The 21609-nt window shown below is 40.5% G+C and overlaps 3 protein-coding genes and 1 long non-coding RNA gene across 4 annotated transcripts; 1 reads left to right on the top strand and 3 right to left on the bottom strand.

The window, feature by feature from the left end:
* The first annotated feature begins 2375 nt into the window (after positions 1-2375).
* Positions 2376-5087, top strand: LOC135551884 (uncharacterized). Its single transcript, XR_010457390.1, has 2 exons — positions 2376-2464; positions 4423-5087. It is a non-coding gene; the product is annotated as an uncharacterized LOC135551884 (long non-coding RNA).
* On the bottom strand, positions 2459-19842 carry LOC135551877 (homeobox protein Hox-A10-like). Its single transcript, XM_064983150.1, has 3 exons — positions 18863-19842; positions 16692-18138; positions 2459-2536 (listed from the first exon to the last, which is right to left on the bottom strand). Exons 1-2 carry the CDS (start codon positions 19749-19751, stop codon positions 17864-17866), a joined length of 1164 nt encoding a protein of 387 aa, XP_064839222.1. The 5' UTR covers positions 19752-19842; the 3' UTR covers positions 2459-2536; positions 16692-17863.
* On the bottom strand, positions 3293-9533 carry LOC135551882 (homeobox protein Hox-A7-like). The gene is made up of 2 exons (XM_064983154.1): positions 6288-9533; positions 3293-4758 (listed from the first exon to the last, which is right to left on the bottom strand). The coding sequence occupies exons 1-2, from the start codon at positions 6646-6648 to the stop codon at positions 4376-4378; spliced, it is 744 nt and encodes a 247-aa protein (XP_064839226.1). The 5' UTR covers positions 6649-9533; the 3' UTR covers positions 3293-4375.
* LOC135551874 (homeobox protein Hox-A9-like) lies at positions 10601-13325 on the bottom strand. Its single transcript, XM_064983145.1, has 2 exons — positions 12080-13325; positions 10601-11688 (listed from the first exon to the last, which is right to left on the bottom strand). The coding sequence occupies exons 1-2, from the start codon at positions 12699-12701 to the stop codon at positions 11444-11446; spliced, it is 867 nt and encodes a 288-aa protein (XP_064839217.1). The 5' UTR covers positions 12702-13325; the 3' UTR covers positions 10601-11443.
* Positions 19843-21609: the final 1767 nt, after the last annotated feature.

Here is a 21609-nt window from a genome sequence, read left to right as displayed (position 1 = left end):
CTAAAGGAGCCCTGTATGCGAGCCCAGGTCTTACATTTCAGTGATAGTTTGAGAGCGCATACAAGCATGCTCCGGATGTTGGAAGGAGCAAGGATAGGTTCTGTGCTTTAGAATGTCCAGTAGTGTTTGTGATTGTGGCTTTAAAGAGGTTGTTAGGGAGTCTAAGAGCTAACATCTGATTCATCAATGGCCAATAGAAACAAAGTTCCCAAGAAATTATCCCACCCAGGGAAAGGGGGCAAATCAGGAAGTGCGAGAGTTAAAAAAAAAAAACGACCGGACTAGTTGCGTTCTACTCAAGTGTCTGCATCTGTTAGAAACGTCAGGATGTAAAAAAAAAAAAAAAGAAAGAAGAGAAAAAATAATCAGGATTAGGGACTCTGTGTGCGTGCTTGTGGCGCACAGAGCAGGGAGGGGCGCGTGCTCTCCAGATGGTAAAATGCTAACAATTTGAAATGCAGCTTCAAACCTTGATGAGTGAGTAAAATGTCACGATGCTTCAGTTTTATTTGCTCATAAATGTCATTAGCTACATAGGATGTATTACGTGCGTAGCAGCACGGCTATATTCTAATGTTTGGAGCTCGGAGCCTAAGGGTTTCACTGTACCCTGCAATCACACCTGCAACACTGTACATGTGACTATTAAACACTCTTAATCTGACTATATGAAATGTTTTCTCGACTAGTTTCATTACCACTGTATCGAGGAGGATATTGAATTGGAGCCACTAAGGTAAACGGAACTCTAAAAAGACATTTAAGAGGTGAACCATAACGGATTAAATTCTAAAACGCAACTCGTCGAAGAAAACTATGCAAACTGACACGCACGCATACAGTAATAAAATGCATCACAACAATAGGCGATTGTCTGGTACTTTTTTCCATGTTATTGATGCCTATTGTGACATTTCGGTCTCTCGGTGTCTAATTTGTGTCATATTTTGAGGTAATAATCTTGCCATATCAATTGTGACGTTTCGGTCTCACAGGTTCTATTCTATAACATCATTTGGAGGTGACAATCTATTGTTATATGAATGGTGTCTATTGTGACGTTCTGGCTCTCTGTGATGTCCAGTGATCTTATGTAAAGAACACTTGACCATCTGTTATCACAATCAGAACTCCATTTTAAGGGGGAGTGTATTTTCTTTCTGCCTGTGCTCATGATTGCATTTATTTCCTTCGGTGTTATCTCGTCATCAGGTCTTGATGTTTGACCATTCTGCAGGTTATTTGCATAACCATACACCTTGCCATTTTCTATATCTAGTCTGAATTTACACAGACAAAATATATGTAGTATTAGCTCACCTATCATATCGTTTAATTAAAAAAACGTTGAGCACTACTGCTATTCAGAACAATATATTCCAGCTATATTGGGCCTTATGCAGTGCCAATGTAGAGGATTTAAAACTCTTATGAAAATGAATTGCATATTACCAGCAAAATAGCATTAATAGCATATTTTTTGTAGCCATATCGTTTCTAAATATTTTAAGCGTGAACATCATCGAGATTAATGGGTCATTGATAAAATGTCCTTTCGATGATGTGGTTCTGATGTTACATCACGGAGGAGAGGAAAACTGGAGCAAGAATACTCTAGATTAAGCGAATCTATAATTTCCTCAAATCAAAACAACTGCAACATCTGCCGAAACCATGCTATCATGATACAAACAGCAATGTACAACCCTGTTTTATGGTTTAACGAATAGCACGAATAAAAAGACAAAGGGAAGTTCTGTGTTGGCACAATTAACACATAGAATGTAAATGAGAGAAAATGGACAGAACGCTGTGGCCAAAACACCACCACACTTCTCCCACAAGAGGGCGACAATGAGTAGGCCTATTGGACACAGTTCCAATTCGGAGCTGGTGAAAGACCATCTCATTTGAATAGCAACAAATAAACACAAATAGAATGTATCGCCAATAAATTATTCAAATCCTGATAATGAAAAGCATTTGCCTACATTAGTACTGAATAACATATTTAGATAGGTCAAGCCCAGAGACCACAATCAACGAACCATAGCATTGATATTAATCATGCAAACAATTATCATATTGTTATTATCAAATAACCCGTTTAACCCTACATCACAACATTCCAACCACTCTTCTGAAAGCCATCGCTATTTAAAACTAAACAAGTATAGAAAGTTGTTTTTACTTGTTCACTCTAATGTTCACTCTATTATGATTTTGCATGATTACAAAATCATATCCAATCATGATAAGCAAGTAGTATTCTTACCGTATGTGAGGTGTTCGGGTCTCATGGTGTGTGGTGATGTCACAGGGAGAGGACGGACAAGTGCCGCTGGCGCAAAGCGACCAGATCCCCTGTTCTGACAGCTGGATCCTGGACGAATCCAAACGCTCCCGGGATCAGGCAACGAAGTACTCAACCCGTCCAATGTGCCAAATCGTCACGAGGACCCCGGTAATGAATCCAAACCGTCCGGTTCCATGAGAAGGGATCTGCTCCTTGCACTGCGTGTTAAATAAACAACAACTAAAAAGCAAAACAGCGTTACCCACGACGAAAAGAAATGGAAGAGCGAAAGCTTTTACATTACAGAAAGGGTTGGATGGCAGACACAGGCTTTTAAATGAGTGCGGTTCTATTCTGGAAAAGGAAATTATGTATAAAAAGTTCATGTTCACGGCTCCATGCCATGTGACCAGCGGAAACCAATGGGGAGCCGAGGAGCCTCGTAAAGTTGCATTGCAATGTTGTAAATTTTCATAAACAACAACGGATTTATGACCCAGTGAGAGAGCGACAGGAGGAGAGAGGGGAAGAAACAGAGAGGGAGAGGACGGGGCAGGTCAGAACTTGGGCGCCATTTTACCGAAAGGAGGGGGAATGCAGTAATTTCCCCTTCACAATAGGCTACACACACACACAGCCTGTACAGTCTGTGTCCTCATAGTTAACATGCTTTAGTCTCTTTATTAAGCACATGTTGCATTGGTTTAATCTATTTTTTTCACTTTTCGTGCTAAATAGACTATGTTAAAATAGGCCACCGTGTTCTTATGTAATAGCGTATTTGTAGGCTCAGTATTTCTTGTCATATAAAAACAAATGGTTTAAATGTTAAAATGTTAGAACAACTAAATGAACGTGAAAAGGTCACTCATGCCTAATGTAGGGTAGGTAGTACTATCGATTTTGGCATGTAAGTTGAATTTCGGCTAAAGATTTCATCAATGTATGGTTGGCTTACAGGAAATTCGTTACGAAGCTATTTTTCAAACCGAATGGTCTTGTTTTTATTCGATTACTATTGCATCTTACATAATGTCACAATATGAATACCGCAGAGGGAAAGCGGTGAGTGTCGAATGCAGTCTATTTACACCAGTCACATTGCAAAACAAATGCTCATTTCTGAACATTGGACCGCTTCTCTTCTATAGCCTAGATTCAAATAAAACAAACACACACATTCCCTAACTTACAGACTTACACGTGCAAGCAGACACACTCACGTCCATAACAATGATATTGACCCTAGGCTATAGCTAGTTAGAATAATTGAAAGCAAAAAAAGGAGATGAAAATACAATAGCAACACGACTTTACAATACAGTGTTTATAAGTCCTTCTTAGGCAGTGTTGAAATTCAGTGAGACAGTAGTATGCTATAAGTTTAGTCTCTGACGTAAAATCTGAGGTAGGGTATACAAATTGGACAATTCATTTTTCTGATTGCTGTTTGGAAATCATGCAAATATCTATTCAAATCTCTACAAATCTCAACCCCAAAAGACAAGCTCTCACAACATTAGACATGATAACAGACAGCAGCGCAATACAACGTTAATAAGCTACAGTTAAACGTTAAAGCCATATTCACCAGTTGATTCAACACTTGCATTTATTTCGCTTTGAAATAGAGACAAAAAGAGTGCGAAAAAGGTTCCTCGAAGTCAATTGAAACTGGAGGTAAATTCTTTGCATGAACGCAACTGTCGCCTTAGGTAGTTCTCTGTTCAGGAATGTTATTTCAGTAGTACAATATCGAATAGTTCCCAACGATTAACATTAAATAGTGTATAACATTTACAGTAGACTTGTTCTACATTCAAATATCAAATTGAGTTTTCATAGTAATAGCGTAGAGTAAATAGGTAGTATCCGTTCCCTTTCATCTTCCTTTAGCTATATTCATTTTTATAGCTATAGCCAGTGTTTTCACTAGCTTGTATATATTAAATTAGTGCGTCTCAATTTCAGCCCTGCAAGTCGTTTCCTCAATCAGGCTTCTAACCTCTGATGAACAGAGTGTATCGATTCTGTGACTGTCTGCATCTAGAACATTTCCTTAGTGACCAATATGAACATTTATGGAGTGTTTCTAATCGCCTCCTTGTCTCCATCTCCTCTTGCAGGGGTTTCTGACGCCACACGGGTGGACTGGGAATCTCCGTCCTCGGCGTCCTCGGCCTTGGACTGTCTGTCGGTTACCGGATCACTGTCATCATCCTCGTTCACGTCCTCGCTGGTGGCACCGGGGGTCGAGCTCGAGGACTCGTCCTTGTGATCTTTCTTCCACTTCATCCTCCGGTTCTGGAACCAGATTTTGATTTGGCGCTCGGTCAGGCAGAGCACTTGTGCTATCTCCACGCGCCTCCGACGGGTCAGGTACCGGTTGAAGTGGAATTCTTTCTCCATCTCCAGTGTCTGGTACCGGGAGTAGGTCTGACGTCCACGCTTTCGGTTTGGATCTACAAGAGAAAAGGGTTTCAATCTGCTAGGTCCAAGAATAGAAATAGTAAAATACTAAAAGCATGTTCTACACAAGCATGACATATGTAATAGCTCTGATAATATCATGATATTCATAATGACATATGTGACAATTCTGTGATTTTGCATTCATGTATTATTTCTATAGAAGTTAATCAATTAATACATAAAAACATGTTGTGCCTGTGACACAGTTTGTGCCTGTGACATTGTTACTAAGATGTCTTTCTCAAAATGTTTTAGAACAGTCAATGATGTTTTGCCTCATGTAGCCTATATACACTTCAATAAACTCTCTTTTTTTAAAGACTTCCTTCCATTAAAAATATTCCAGCTGGGATTCTAGCCTGTAGCCTATAGCTAATGCACTGCATGCCTCTCCAATTAGAAGCATGTGCTTGTCCACCACTTCTAGGTCATACCCACATAACCCATAAGCAATTACTACTGCTAGTTTCATTGGTAGGGTATATCTTTATTAAACACTGGCTTGCCTACCAATTCCCTACTAGCCAGAAACTATACTATTAATAGGCTACCACTGTTCCAACCATTGATATTATTTACAACCACCATTAATATAGATTATATCCATGTCTACAAAAAGGTTTCTGAAACTGATGAGGATAATCACATCCATATCCCATTCAAAAGGTTGAACTGCAGAGCGCACGGTCACAGATTTACACTATAACATACAGGTAACTGACAAAATAATGGAAACACTTGAGCAAAATAGGGATATAAAGTATACTGAAAGCAGGTGCTTCCACATAGGTGTGGTTCCTGAGTTAACTAAGCAATTAACACCCCATCATGCTTAGGGTCATATATAAAAATGTTGGGTAGGCCATTATTTTGGCTACCATGGATATGCCCCCATAGGATGACAATGCCCCATCCACAGGGCAAGAGTGTTTACTGAATGGTTTGATGAGCATGGAAACGATGTAAATCATATGCAATGGCCCACTCATTCATCAGATCTCAACCCAATTAAACACTTATGGGAGATTCTGGAGCGTGGCTGAGACAGCATTCTCCACAACCATCAATAAAACACCAAATGGTGGACTTTCTGGTGTTAGAATGGTGTTGCATTCCTCCAACAGAGTTCCAGACACTTGTAGAATCTATGCCAAGGAGCATTAAAGCTGTTCTGGCTCGTGGTGGCCCAAATCCCTTTTAAGACACTTTATGTTGGTGTTTCCTTTATTTTGTCGTTACATAGTCTGGTATTTTATTGTCACAAAGGGGAGCAGAAGCAGTAAGAAAGCAGAGTCAAAAAGCATTGCAGAAGCGAAGGGATAATACGTTTATGGCCACAGAACTCATTACTTGCGCAATAAAAGTTGAACAATTCTTTCCATGAAATACCAATGGCTTCAAGTAATAAATTGAGCCATTAAGACCACGGTAAGTATCCCAAGGTTTTGTAGATTCATTGACATTACAGCAGAGCTCTACAGGAGCCGGTTGGGAAGGAGGGACTCATCTTAGACAGTACCTGATGTTTTCATCCAGGGGTACATCCGGTAGTGTTTGTCCTCTGGCGAGGTGAGGGGCCCCGGCTGGACACAGCTGTCCCCGAACAGACGACTCTGGTCGAAGGAGCTGCAGTGCAGACTGCGAATGTCCGGCCCCTGGCCATAACCAGGGCTAAACATCGGGTGGTTCTGGTAGATTGCATTGTTCACGTTGTAAAGTCCGGACAGGGACGGTGGGAAGGCAGGGGCTGCGGCGTTGTGAGCAGATGCGGGTCCTTCTCCATCGGGTACAAGAGTGCACGAACCTAGGTCTGCGTTTGGGAAGAAAGAACCGCTCGCCGTATATTTGTTAAAAAGACCATCCACATAATAAGAACTCATATTTTTTTCTCTGTGATTTGTTGGGCCAGAATCTTCAGTGTCGTTTTTACGAGGTAGTGTGATATATGACAGCAATACACCCTGGATTTACACCAAACCCCATTTTCCCCAGGACCAAAGAACTCACCCACGTGATCCAGCCCTGTGACCGATGTAGCCAATCACCGGTGGGGCCAGAGATTTCATTATAATGCACAGACTGCAGAGTAGGAGGGCCATTCCATTGTAACAGAGTGATGGTGAGACTCCGAATTTTCACTTAAAAATATATGTCAAACAAAAAACAGTGGACATTTATAAAAGTACCCATTGTGCATAGAGCTGTATGATTTATTTAACTTTGCAATCATTGTTTTTTGTTAGACATTTTAAAGTGGACAATCTGAGTTTCAGCATCACTCTGTTACCATGGAATTTCCCAAGATTAACTCACACACACACACACACACACACACACACACACACACACACACACACACACACACACACACACACACACACACACACACACACACACACACACACCTTCTCTTCTCTTTGGACACACACCCTCTCATAAACACTGTGGGAAGCCGATACATATGAAATGACACAAAATACAATGTCATCAGAATAAAAACTAAACGTATACTGTGGCATTTAGCCTTTCATAACACACTATACTACACCATACTAGACCATAATACACCATAATACCTCCCTAATACAATCGTTCTCACCACCTCATAACATCTGTAATTTATACACAACTAAGAGTATAAAACTGCATTGTGTACTCATTCAAAAGGTTTTGTTCAATTCATATAAATATATTTCTCCATATGGGTAAAACTGAACTATGTGAGACAACAAACATCAAAACATGATAATTGTATTATAGGCTACAAAGGACTGATCAATTCAAAGTTTAAACATTTTACAATAGTTTCTTTGATATTGTGGTGATTGAAATATAATACCATTTACAATTGTAAATATTTTCAGTTACCATTGTTACGTCTCAAATAAGATAATATAAAAGTCATTGTTGCAAGTAAGTATAGGCCTAAGTGAAATATTTGAGAATTATTTTGAGTGGTAGATTAAACAAAGTATTAACTGAAAACATAAAAGTTAGGTAAGCAAATTAAATAAGTCAATTTGAATATTTAAAACTAACAACGTTATTTGCAGAGCTACATTTAAACGTCTACTACTTTTGTATTATTGTATATTGAAAAAAATACAATTGAAAAAGACCATTGAAGATATCTGTCCCTCTTAGGATAGGTCAGGAAATCCCCAAAAGAATCCTCCCAAATTATGTAAAACACACATTTAACGAGGGATAGCTATACATATTTATATGCAATAGGCCGTGGCCTAATTTGGTAACGTTTATGTAAATTCTTCCGCATTCCACAATGTTATCTGGAAAAAACACAGAAGGGACAAAAAAAAAACTAAATTCTTTATGTGGAGTTACTGAGCATATCGCTAACCCATTCAGGCTCATCTAAACATATGATATTTTAGTACGCCATATCATAATATTCCAAAATTGATTAGCCTGAAGCAAATTGAACACGTATCACATTTTATGTAGGGCTATTGCAAATGTAGAGTATGAAAGATAAGCCTATTTGAAAAGGGCAAATTATTTTCCAATTACTTTATGCATCATATGTACAAACCATTTGTTGAGAAAGCACTACTTATGTTTACTATTCCTATAGGCCTAAACTAAAGATGGAAATAAACACATTAGAACTATAATAGTTAGGCCTTCTAAAAGTCTGATTTCTTTCATTTGACACGCGGAACAACTACGTTTCAGGTTTTTCTGTAGCGTAAAGTAAAAGATATTCCTACACGTACAAACATTTTTTTGACTAGACTAAGGCGTACTATTTTAAATGTTTTATGTATATTATTATTAATTATTAAATACTGCCGCGGATGTGTCAACGTCTACAAGAGCTAACATCATTATAAAGACTATAATAGCAAGCATCAATTAGAATTACAATGTGATAAAACGAAAATCCACCAATAGGCCAAAACATGTCAAAATATGTTCATCCGAAAATAATCAGAAAGGGTAAGTGTTTAAACGAGGCCATTTTGAGCCTTGTTATAGAACATCAGCGCCATCCTCTGGTCACTACACGTAGTTGCACGGTGGAAAAGGTGCAGTGCCCTGAGAACTGCAATCACACCCATTCCCCATTAGGGGCCAAATCCATAAATAAATCACATAATAGGAATGCGATTAATGTATGTGGCTCTCATTGCCTGCAGTTCTATTTCCACATGGAATATAGATGTTGGTCCGATGATGACAATCGAGAGTAGTATATCTAAAATGTTCATGTTGGTCTCATCTATACTGAGATTAGGTCTTGACTCATATAATGCTGTTGTTTTATTGCCCTTTTTGTTTTTTCAGCGCGTGAACAGAACACTAGCTACCATCAGAGAAACTGAGAGAGAACTTTCCCAGGCCAGGTACAAACAAAGGGTCGCTCGAGATGACCATGAGTCCGGCGAGCAACATTCGGGGGAGAGGCCAATAAAGCTGATCATTTCCGCTAGGCCTTTTGTCCAAGCTGCAGTCCCACAGAAAAGAGAAAAAACAAATGGGTGCCGAGTTCTGGAAACGGTCTAATTGTGTCTGGACGGCCATAAACCCATTAAAAGTGGAATGCCAGACAGTATAGCAGACCAGGCGTTTTATTGCTATGTCTCTGGCTGAGCCTTTGAAGTTTGGGGTCCATCTGCGTCCTCGAGGCCTAGCGCGTCACAACACCACTATATGCAATTTCCTTGTTTTTATTTACTAAAGCTAATATATTCGTGCATTAAAATATGTGTGCGTGTCTGATGTGAACGATATTGTCTGATAAAACAAGGGCGGTTCTGTGGGGATGTGGCTTTACAGTTCCAAGGTCCTGTTGTAGCCTATTTCACAAGTAGGCCTATCTATAATTTCAATTTTTATTGGCTACTCTTTGTCGATATAAATTGTATGCTAGGCTACTGCGCAGATTTGAGGGAACTACAGCTACAGCGCAGATTTATAATCCAAAGGTTTTTGGTGGAAGCAGGCCCACATCGATAGACCTAACTCATTCTTGATACAAATGTTAAATAGAAGCTCAGATCAAATATATTGTAATCTAAATGACGCCAAAGCTCCATTTTAAATAGTAAATCTTTGAACGCTGAATACGTCGACCGCCCTGCTCATGTTGACGGTTTCAAAACATAGCGACCATTATGTGTCCAGAAGCACCGGGTCTAAACTGAGCGGTGGTGTCAGATCATAGCTGAAGAATACATATACTACATTATTTTAGGCATCAGCTGTCAAAGCTTTCGACATCTTTCTTGTGTTGTGTCCTCTCGCCCTGCAGCGCTTTGCACCCCATAAACGGTTATAGTGGTAATTGTCTTTTATGGCTGTATACAGCTAACAACCTCCTCTGCCAAGGCGCGCGGAGCAGAGCGGAGCAGAGCAGCAAGCGTGCAGCGATCCGCCGGGCCTGCCTGTTTTCCCGGACTACAGACTGTTTGAACCCCCCCCCCCACACACACACACACACCGTTTTATAGTGTGTGTGTGTGTTGCGTGCGAGCTTGAGGGAAGAATAACAAAGTGCGCGTTCAAAATATCGAATTCCCTCAAGGGAAATGAAATAAATGGGTAATTTTTATTATTTTCTAACACCCCGTGAATAGTGTTTTTGCTAGTATTATTCCAATATTTTGTTTGAGAGAAAATATATGTGCAAACTAATGTTAGAATAGTCCTATACACATTACATTTGGTAAACTACAATACATCTGAGTGTCAATAGCTTTAAGAATTTGATCATTTTCTTTTAGAGCATCACATTCATTTGAATTAAATCTTAGAGTGAACAGTGACATGCAAATGCACAAGAAATTATAATAATTCAACGTGGCTGCATTCGCAGATATAATTTGTTTTATTCAATAAATAGTACAAATTACATTTGAGAACCAAAAATGTGAAAGTCCCCAGACCATGAGGTTTTCATTAGGTAGCATACAGTGTTTCTGTTTATTTAGTCTCTCTCCTTTCTAACAAATATGTCCTCTCAAATGTTACTCCCTGAAATTCAGACATAGTTTACGATCTATACAAGCATTCTGTCTATTCACAACGAAAAGTCATGTTAAAATGAAATGAGGTTCTTGCAATTATAGGTAGTTGAGAGACAATATCATTGTATGTAGCTTCTAGTAACATTATCAACAGGCCAATATGCATTTTAAAGAGGCTTTTTGATGCTCATGCACCCGCTTCAAAATGCCACCATTACCTTAGCCTCCAACTCAAATCGACCAATAGTTAACGACAACAACAAAAACATTTTAAACTAAATTCAGTTTAACCTGAAATACACATAGGCCTATATCTACAAACCAGAGAACACACACATAGCTACTCACATCCACACACAAACGAGCACAGAGAACAGGCCTATCAATAGGGTACATGCCTTACACAGATGCCCTCACAGCCGAGGCTTTAATTCATTCATGAACATCCTAATAACAATAACAAAAAAAATGCGCACTGCTAAATTGTGCAATATAAAGGTAGTTAGTTGCATCAAACCGACGAGTAGAGCCGGACATGCTTTTTACAAGACACATAACAGCTTCTGTTAGGGATAAAACAATTAAACAACGACTATAAAAATGCAGTCCAGCAGAGAAAGAGCCTTTTCACAGATATCCCCCTTATTTCGGATATGTTTTTACGTTCTCATTCAATCAATCATACCTATAAATCATCTTTTGGTCCACCATCTTTATTACATTTCTTCATCTTCATTCTGCGGTTCTGAAACCAGATTTTGACTTGTCTCTCCGTAAGGTTGAGCTGCCTCGCGACCTCATACCTACGGTCCCGCGTGAGGTACGTGTTAAAGAGGAACTCTTTCTCCAGCTCGAGGATCTGGTGCTTGGTGTATGGACAGCGCTTTTTTCTCGTGGCGCTAGCGTGGAGCCAGTTGGATACCGGGTTATCTGGAGAGAAGGAGTGCGAGACGAGACTGGTGTGAGCCCGGTGCTGCAGGGCAAAATGTCCTAAAAACATATGACCCACAAGGTACGAGGCTGATAACAAAAGCTCTGGATATTAATTCTGAATATAAAAATATAAATGCGTTCCAAAGTAGCAATGCACTCCAATACTTGGCTCTCGCTCCTGTTTAAAATCTGAAACCCATATTATTAGAACACGGAAATGAGTGAGAGAACGCTAGCCTATTATCAAGTCGCTATAAATGAATGGCACGCCTTGAATGGCATATTTTCAAACACGCGCCCCCTCTACTACTCACACATTTCTATCTGCATCCCTACAGCTTTACAGAACATAGCATGGCCACATGTCAAAGGATGAAGCAGCACTTACTTGGATCAAGGGCCGGTTTCTCCTCGTTCAGGTCCCCGGTCTGGCCTGGTAGTGTGTCCTTGTCCACCGGGGATGCAGTCGCCGCCGTTCCGTCGGCGAAATCGGACAGGAGCAACGCCGTGTGGGATCCAGGCAGCACGCTGTCCGCTCCCACATCCAGGCTTTCGGATTTGATCCCGTAGTGGTGACTCGTTGGTAATCCAGTTAAAGGCAAGGAACCTGACATGGGCTCCAGCAGCCAGGACTGCATGTAGCGACTCTCCAGGTCGCCTGGAACCGGGCTTCGGTGATTCCCGTAAGGGTGGTGGTACACCGACGACACGGCGGCTGGAAACTGGGTCGGTACATGGCCCCAGGACGGGCTGAAGACTGGGGCTTTCGTTGGGAAGGTGCAGGGCCCAAGCTCAGTGTGATCGGTAATCGATGTGGGCTGCTTCGGGTGCTGGAGCCCCCCCGGACCGGAGGAGTATCTGGGCGCGGAGAGCGCCTCACTCTCAGGCAAGATGAGGGAGTCGACGTAGTAGCTAGTCAACGTTCCAGATGTCGACATGGCAAAAGAGACTTTCACATGTACCCACACATACAAATACAAATACAAGCGCGACACACACCACGCACACATACACTGATACTTACAAATACAAGCGCGACACACACCACGCACACATAAACTGATACTTACAAATAAAAGCGCGACACACACACCACACACACATACACACGCACTAAACCCCACTCTCACAAAATAAAAATCGAAGTAATCAAGTAGCAACTTGGCACCACAAAGAACTACAGTCTACTAATAGTTCGGACGCAGGGCTGCCATTCGATTGGGTGATGCGCGCACGTGATCACAAAGGCTGAACAATAAATAATAAATCAATCCCTTTGACTATTAAATGCTCGCGGGTCTCTTGTCTTAAAACGTCTAGTTTTAAAAGCAAATTATTATTATTTTATATGATTAGTACGCAATTTCTGATATAAATGTTGGGCCGTGACAAGGGAGAGGCTGAACTCCATTGAGAAAAATACAATTGAAAAATACCATTGAAAGTATCTGTCCCTGTTAGCATAGGCCAGTAAATCCCCCAAATAATCCTCCCAAATGAGGTAAAACACACATTTAACGAGGGATATCTACACATACGTTACAGGGTAATAAGCATTACCAATGATACTCACAACAAAACACACAGTGGCTGAAATTAACCAGAATAACTTCTCCATATTGGGGCTTATTAACAAAACCGTTAATTATGTAGATTATGTAGATATTATTCCTTAAAACGAATGCTCTGGGACGCTTTCCATCCTAGTATGTAACCTCTTTCATCTTCCGTCAAAATGTTTCAACCTTTCATATTTTCATTGTCTTCGAACCAGAGAAAGTTATGACCAAACATTCCCAAAGAAAAAACGTTTTACGCGCACCCCCTATTAAAGATAAGCACATAATGTTGTGCTATATCGTGCTATTTTGTATAGCCTATTAGCATATTAGTTTGATATTATACAATAAAAATATAGTATCAGATTAAAGACTAATCGGACTAAAACCCTGAATAATATCTGACTAGTTTCATTTGTTATTTCCTCAACATCCTATGATATTGTTTATATATCAGCTACTGAAAAAAAACATTATTTCAGTAAATGTAAGATTATTTTGAGCATGAAAATGGAAATTAGTATAGAATTGTATTTGTGCTTGCATAGTAGGCCCATTTACTCACAGCTATAGAACCCTAATATGTTCGTTAATTTACTGATGTCTTAAAAAATACATTTGGAAAAAAAATCATGTTATTGTCCTAGGCTAATATTATATTCGTATATCCAAGATAAAAACGTATTCTGGTTATTAAACAGAACCGAGGAATTAAACAACTTTTATATTGAGCCTACAGAAAAAAAACATACATGTTTATTCATGTATCTCAATAGCCTAATGGTGAAGCATAAAAGTATGGCCTAGTTGTGGCATATTTAAATAATTCAGCTAAAACAAATTAAACGACAAATATGAAAACTCGTTGTAGAAAATAGTGTGCACATAGTAGCATGTAAATCGATACCTGGCTTCTTTTTTAAACACATTATCCTATTATTACTAGGAATGTTATTAGCCTATTATGAGAGACCACTATCATAAGAAACACTAGCACTATAAAAAATATCAGCACTATCGAGCCAATTATGAAATCCGCCGTGGCTAACGAAAACAACAATGCACTATTAAGTAGAAAATTATAACAAAGAAAGCATTATGTAAACTCCTAAATCACATAGAAGTTTAGGAGTTTCCCTACAAAAAAATGGAGATCGGCCTACGTCGTGACATTTACATGCAACTAATAGATAATAGATAGACACTAGATAGTTTACAAATGGGGTTGTTTATGTCATTCAGACACATAGATCACGGTGTAATCAAATTTGATAGCAGAAATCTAACACATTTTAAATCTCCAGCCACCCAAGCCATAGACTGTCCTCTTGGCTTCCGCCCGGGTGCATCAATTCTGACACCAACAGGCTCCTGAACAGCTTCTATCCCCAAGCCATAAGAGTAATAAATAGCTAACTAAATAGCTAGCAAAATGGCTACAATGACTATCTGAGTTGACCCTTGTATTTTATTTTTGCAACGTCTCCATGCACACTCACAGGGTACTACACACTCACTCACGCACACTGACAATCCAACACACACACACAAACACTCACTCCATCATTTGTTCACACACACATAATATTAACATACATGTATACTGACTCTACACACACCCGTTGACATAGAATCATAATATACGCTGCCCTATAGGCCTGCCTACATATCTACCTCTACCACTGCAGTATCCCTGCACATTGGAAATACGGCATTGGAACTGACTGACCCTGTATATAGTACGCGGACTTACTTTCGCGTATACTTCTCATTTCTTATTTTTATTTCCTGTGTGTTTTGGGTCTACCTCATATTATTTTTAGTATTACATTGTTATTGATTACTGCATTGTTGAGGTTAGAGCTTGCAAGAATGGCAGTTCAATGTAATTGTACATGTGACAATAAAACTTGAAACACGAAATATAAACCAAGACAGGGACGCAGGAAATTATAGTGAAGCCTACACTATATATGCATTTGATTTTCAGGTGTATCTTTTGAATGGATAAGCAACACAACACAAACTAATACTTGTGGGGTAACTAATACACGTGGGGTAATTCAAGAGCAGGTGAGAAGCTACTGAACGTGCACCCCAAGTCTGGACATAACATATGATACTATATGGACTAGTAGGAAGAGAGGAAACGCCTGCGTAACACTTTACAGACATTGTGTCGAACCTTGCCCCCCCCCCCCACACCATAGCCTTAGAGAATGGAGATAGCTGCACACAGAATACGTGTTCTATTTATTACCATCCAATAAAAGTGAAAGCTAGGCCAACACCCTACATGGCCACAGGCGGTTCACTGCTGCTAAAGAATCCACTCCAGCATATTTTCCTACTGAATGAAAAAACAGTAGGCTCTGCCACACACCTATAACTGAACAGATACTATTTCATCCTCGAACGTATACCACTGTGCTGAATCAGATCAGGCATGGATGAAAATGTGTTAGAGACATTAGAAACAAACAAACAGGATAGTGGATAGGGACATTTTCAAAAGAAACGACACAAGGGAAGGCAATGGCACTTTAAGGCTGTAAACTAAATCAGGGTTTTTTTCAACACGGACCCAGTTAACCGCAGGGGCTATTTACTTATTTTGCCCACAGATAACAGCTTGTCTGGCGGATCTAAATATCGCCATAAAGCCCTTCGCCTCTTTTGTGTTCGGGCTATATTGCGCAGCGGAAGCATCCGGCTCTATTGACCACCGGCGCGCCACTGAGGTCGCTGTTGCCCACTCAACTTCCCCTTCCTTTCCAATGCAGTGGTCGTAACCGAGGCCTTGTCTGACGTCGCCGCGTCACGACTGACAGAAAACATGCTTATAGCTTTACGCTAATTCCAAGTCCAACCCTCCTATAGCTGAGCTTTTACCAAGATACATATAGGACGCAGGCATCCAGGGGCTTAATTTAACGATGAAACATAACAAATAGAGTTTCTATAAATATTACTGACGATATGTTAAGAGATATACACGACAGCAAGTCTTTCCCAACAGGTAAAGGCAATAAGAAAGGTCCATTTTGTTAGTTATGTCACCACAAATAACACTCCCAATACTAACAAATCCAGTTAAATTGCACGTGTCCCAGATTAAGTTGACTGACGTTTCGATGTATTAAACTGGGCCAATTAAGACAGTTTCGTGTTGTAGAGGTAGAAAATGGATCCCAACAACATGAAACTACCTAAACCACTCCACAGTCCCCTCGACGCCTCAGGACGCACAGCAGCCAATGCATAACGCCACGTCTTCTTTTGTTTTTCGATCTCAATCAACCATGCTGTTCATAAGAGGCCTGTATTAAAAATAGCTACAATGTTTTTACATGTTCAGTATCAAATCTTACGCTGGAAACCTGAATGTTTTAAACATGAGGTGTCCCGAAAACCAAAATCCAAAACAACAAATTGACTCACCCACTCATCGAAGTTATTGCGCTATTCCAATCACAAGAAAAAAGATGACTTCGTCCAATTCTGTCTAAATGCAGTGTAACTTTCTACGACTGTCTCTAGCCTCCTCTCCGGTTTAATGGCTCTCTCGACTGAAGCCAGTCTTTGGGGAGAGTGAAAATCGTCATATACGAGCAAGTCATAAAACTCTACTAAAGCTGGTTAGGCTTGCAGTGTTATATGCCTATACCGCCTAGACATAATGGCTGGTGTCATATCTAAATCGTTTCCGAGAGCTACTCCATGGATCCTAAAAACATTTCTGAAGACAAAAGCCAAGCAATGCACAAGCAACCCAAAGTGCACTGACAACCTCAACTGGCCTGTACAAAATGCCTATTCTCTTTAACAGACAAAGAATTAGCGAGAAATACAGAGTTCGGAACAAGGACATCAAAAGCATACTAATCCAGTTTTTGTGAACTGATAATTTATTACGCAATACACGAAAACACAACCTCATATGTACATAATGATATACACAATAAAAACAATTTCACAATGTAGACTGCTCACGTAGCCTACATTTCCCTTAGTTCGAGTCTGCACAACAATATCCTAAAGTGGATCAAATGTATCTTGTTCTATGTACACTTACAATCAGCTCATCATAATATCTCCATACATTACATCGGAAGAATACATTTACAGGGCGACTCATCTTATTCCCTTACAGGCCTTACATTTTAGTGTGATCCACATTGCAAAATGCAGGAAAAGATGGATTTGAATCATGTTGTTTCATGCAGTATAAATGTAAAGGAAACTCCCCACATATATGCAATATAAACGTACATCTCAATTGCGATTTATATTTGTATCTACAACAAACATATATTTATTTTTAAGTATTTTAAGTAGGCTACAATCCTATAAGACCCAAAGCAAATTCCTTCCATTGTTTTACTCAACACACCTAACCCAACAAGTGACAGCAACAGAACCGAATCAACGAACAAATAAGAAAAAAGGAAGAAAAAGAGAAAACTCAATAACATTCACGTTTTACCAGTAGCTTATATAGGACGATGCAAAAACAAGGTTTTTATGTAGGCCTATTAAAGATGTGCCCTTTACATCTTGCATTTTAACTAAAGCTAGTTCAATACAAAGCTTATTGAAAACATTCAAAGTTATCACGAGAAACCAAAATTTGACGTGAGCTCACGAATCCTGTTTTCCCGTGTCATTTTCTTCAGTTTCATTCTGCGATTCTGGAACCATATTTTGACCTGCCTGTCCGTCAGGTGCACGCTCCTACTGATCTCTAGGCGACGCTCGCGAGTCAGGTACATGTTGTAGAGGAACTCCTTCTCGAGCTCCAGTGTTTGGTGCTTGGTGTATGGGCAACGTTTCTTCCGTCCGCTTTTTGCTGTTAGCCAGTTGGCCGTGCATTCGCTTTCTGTGTCTCCTAAAGAAAATGGTATACATGTTTTCAGGCTATCAACTATGTATGTAAGATATAAGATAGGTTGTGTGTGTCTGTTGTGCAAGTCAATGGTTTGATATAGGTATTTTCATGAGGACGGTTCCATGGCCTTGTGTACTTTGTTTGGACTTGAAACATTTGCTAATAATAACAAAAGAAAATCAGAAATGTATAACATTTTCTATCATTCTAGATCTACTATAATAAGAACAAATATCACCGCCACAAAATAAAAACGGTTTTAGTAGCCTATTTGTTTATGGGTAGATATACGATTTGTTAGCCCTAAATTGGGTGCCAGTCAAGTCATTTTTTGTCCAAAGAAACAAAGTCCTAAAATGTCAAATAAACCTGCAGTAGTCTAAGCCTAAGCAAGTAATTGTATTTATTTTCAATAATACACGTTTTTTTTTACCACAGCATTTTTACTGGTTTACTTCTATTCTTTTTTCAAAACTTTAACACCCGCTTGACTTTTAGGCAGCGACATTCTCTGAACTAAAGCATGGTGTCTCCTCTGCTAATGCTAATGACACTAAATAAAAACACCCGAATGACCTTAGAATGCAAAATACGAAATCAGTCTCTCGGCAGGTGTTACCATATAACCTTTTTACGCATCCCCATACCTGCTTTACTATACAGCACGCAATAAAACCAACCGTGGCAGAGTGAGTGACCACACCTTTTAATGACCTCAGCTCACCTTTAGGTGTTTTCGCTGGCTTCTCCTTCTCGAGCTCCTCTTCAGCTTCCTCGGGAGATGAAGGTTCCGCGTCGGAGGACGCTCGTGCCTCCTCGTCCCCCAGTGGGGCGTGCGTCAGCTGGGGCTGGGACGCGGTACCGGAAGACAGAGCCTCCTCGGTGTCTCTTCTCTTGTAAGCCGCCGTGGCTGAGCAGGCTAAGGCTGAGGACGGTGGGGGGGTCGGGGTGTGGAAGCGAGTATGTGCAGGGGGGTGTAGGCCAAAGTGAGAATGAGAGTGGTTCGATTGGGCGCCGTGGTAAACTTTATGAGAGTGTGCGTGCATCTGAGACAAGCGGAAGTAGCCAGGCACTGGTACAGTACCCCCACCACCGCCACCGTCGGTGACTGTGCACGAGCCTGAACCTGGGCCTGTCGTGGTTAGCCTGGAGTATGTCAGGTCTTCGGCGGTCGAGGCTTTGGGGCACTTCTGCGGCTCGTAGAGACAGTACGCGCTCTCCTCCTTAATGCTCGGCGGGAACGAGCAGGGCGCGACCTGGGGACCCACAGTTTGTTGCTGGTCCATTCGGCACGACCTCTGCGCGTCCATCCACATCTCCATGCCTGACATATACGCGCCTGACGCGGCAGACATCATGTTTTGGGGACCTGCGTCGCTCCGCTTGCCTATACCTGGGAAGTATCCACAGTTCTGAAGCCCGTAAGACACCTCTGATGCGGCGTTATGGGGCAGACACACGCTGCTGCCCGGGTAGTAGTGTCCCCCTCCACCCTCGGTCCGGCCGCTGATCAGAGAATCCACAAAAAACGCGTTTCCTGCGGGGCTGTCCGAGCATGCCATTATTGTGGTGTATTTTGGCGAGGGGAGAAGATAGCCCTTTCTGGTTGACATTTCTTGTGCAAAACATGCTGGATATGATTAGAGGTACCCCCCTCTCCACCGTGCAGACTCTGGAGCCAATAGGAACGCTCGGATACGCAGAGCCCCTCCCCTTCCAGAGCCACGTAGCAACCGGGACCATATCCATCATGGGTCTGAGGCAGATAAAGGAGACAGCACAGCAATCAGTGGGTATCTCTCACCTCGCTTTAATGCACCACCATAACGCCGGAGGGGCGAGGTCCTATGTGCAGAATGCAAACATTCGAAAATAAAAAAAGAGGTATATGCACGCCCATGCATGCGCATAGGGGGGTTGTGCAGCATACCTATCGACTATCAATTTGGTTTGCAGTATTAAGAGAAGTTTGTCTGAACCCCTATCCGTTTGAACTGTGCATAACATAAAAGTATTATAATAAAATGATTCGTTTTCTATAAACCCTATATGGCTCCCTATTGCTCACAGTGCCTCTATAGTTAATACATTCCATATGCATTTATCTCACAGAAGAAGACAACATGGAAACCATTTTAGGTTCAAATAAGACACAGACGCAACAACAGGCCCAATAAAGGCCTATACCGTTTCATGCGCAAACATTTTCAACAATCGTGTAAGGCAACATTAAGGTTCTCAGGTTCAAACAGGTATAGTAAACAGGGCGTAAACACGAAAAGAAAACGACACTTTCTTTTACAGTGCTTTAATAAAAGAGATCACTGCATGGGTCTAATTAATTGACAAGTCAATGGATTTTAGAGAAATAAAAGACTGATGAAGGCAGCAGGCCTAATTACCAGGAACATAATAAGCTTCACGCACGGCAACTGCATCGGTGTTCAAAGGAGTTGTTGCTTTACATCTATTTCATATATATATAAGATATAAATATGGTGATATCAAAATAGACTGTGTATATCTGACTCAAATAGCAGCACTAGATTATTGTGGGGTGTCTGATTAATTGTAAATAATTGTACATTTAGCATCGAAGCATGATAACATAAAGCCTGCTGATGTACATTGTGTGTGATTACCATGTGTAAAAGCGTGTTATAGCCTAAAGCCATTGTAAAATAAAAACTATTGCAGATGTTAATTACTAGGATTTGATCGAAATATAAAAAGGTGAGCCATGTCCTATCTGTACATGCATTATTCACACAACTCACCACACGTGCATAACATCACTGTGGGTTATAGGTATACATTTAAGGACACATTTATGTTTTGGGGGTTTCAATGACCATGTTTACGTACTTGCTCAGGTTATTCCCTTTCCTTTTAGGGGTATTATAGGGACACAATTGGTATCCCTCCATTTTGTTGCGTCCATGGTGTGCTGCGCCTTCTCTCCATCCCCAGGTTGAAGTTAATATCGGACAGCTTTGACCATTACCAGGACCAGGTGGCTTGTGGCCTCCCGGCTCGGTTTTCACCCTGTGGTGTCCATCTGAAGGCAAAATGGAAATAGAATTATACATTAACATGTTAAAACAGCATGCCCATTAGATGCCCATTTCTACATCATTATATAGGTTCATAGTTGTAGGTCAAGTGTGATATAGGCTACTCGAGGGTTAGAAATTATTTCAAATTTCACTGTCAGGAAAAATGACATCTAATATAATATGTCTCACAATTAAACATAGATGTGAAACTGGTATTAGTTTATTCAGTTCTAAAGTATAAGGAAGGAAAATGTTTATATGATGCATAACTGGGGTTGACTATATACCGGGGACAAATGCCGTGCGCCAACCATTTATTTGCCTGTTCTATAAAATTAACAATGAGTAAACTTTGCATAACATTATGTGTGAACTTTACTACCAGACACATCAGCAAAAACACCATCAGCAAAAA

The sequence above is a fragment of the Oncorhynchus masou genome, chromosome 13 (genome assembly GCF_036934945.1).
Source record: "Oncorhynchus masou masou isolate Uvic2021 chromosome 13, UVic_Omas_1.1, whole genome shotgun sequence".
In the NCBI taxonomy this organism is placed as follows: domain Eukaryota; kingdom Metazoa; phylum Chordata; class Actinopteri; order Salmoniformes; family Salmonidae; genus Oncorhynchus; species Oncorhynchus masou.
This window is presented reverse-complemented; position numbering and strand designations above follow the sequence as displayed.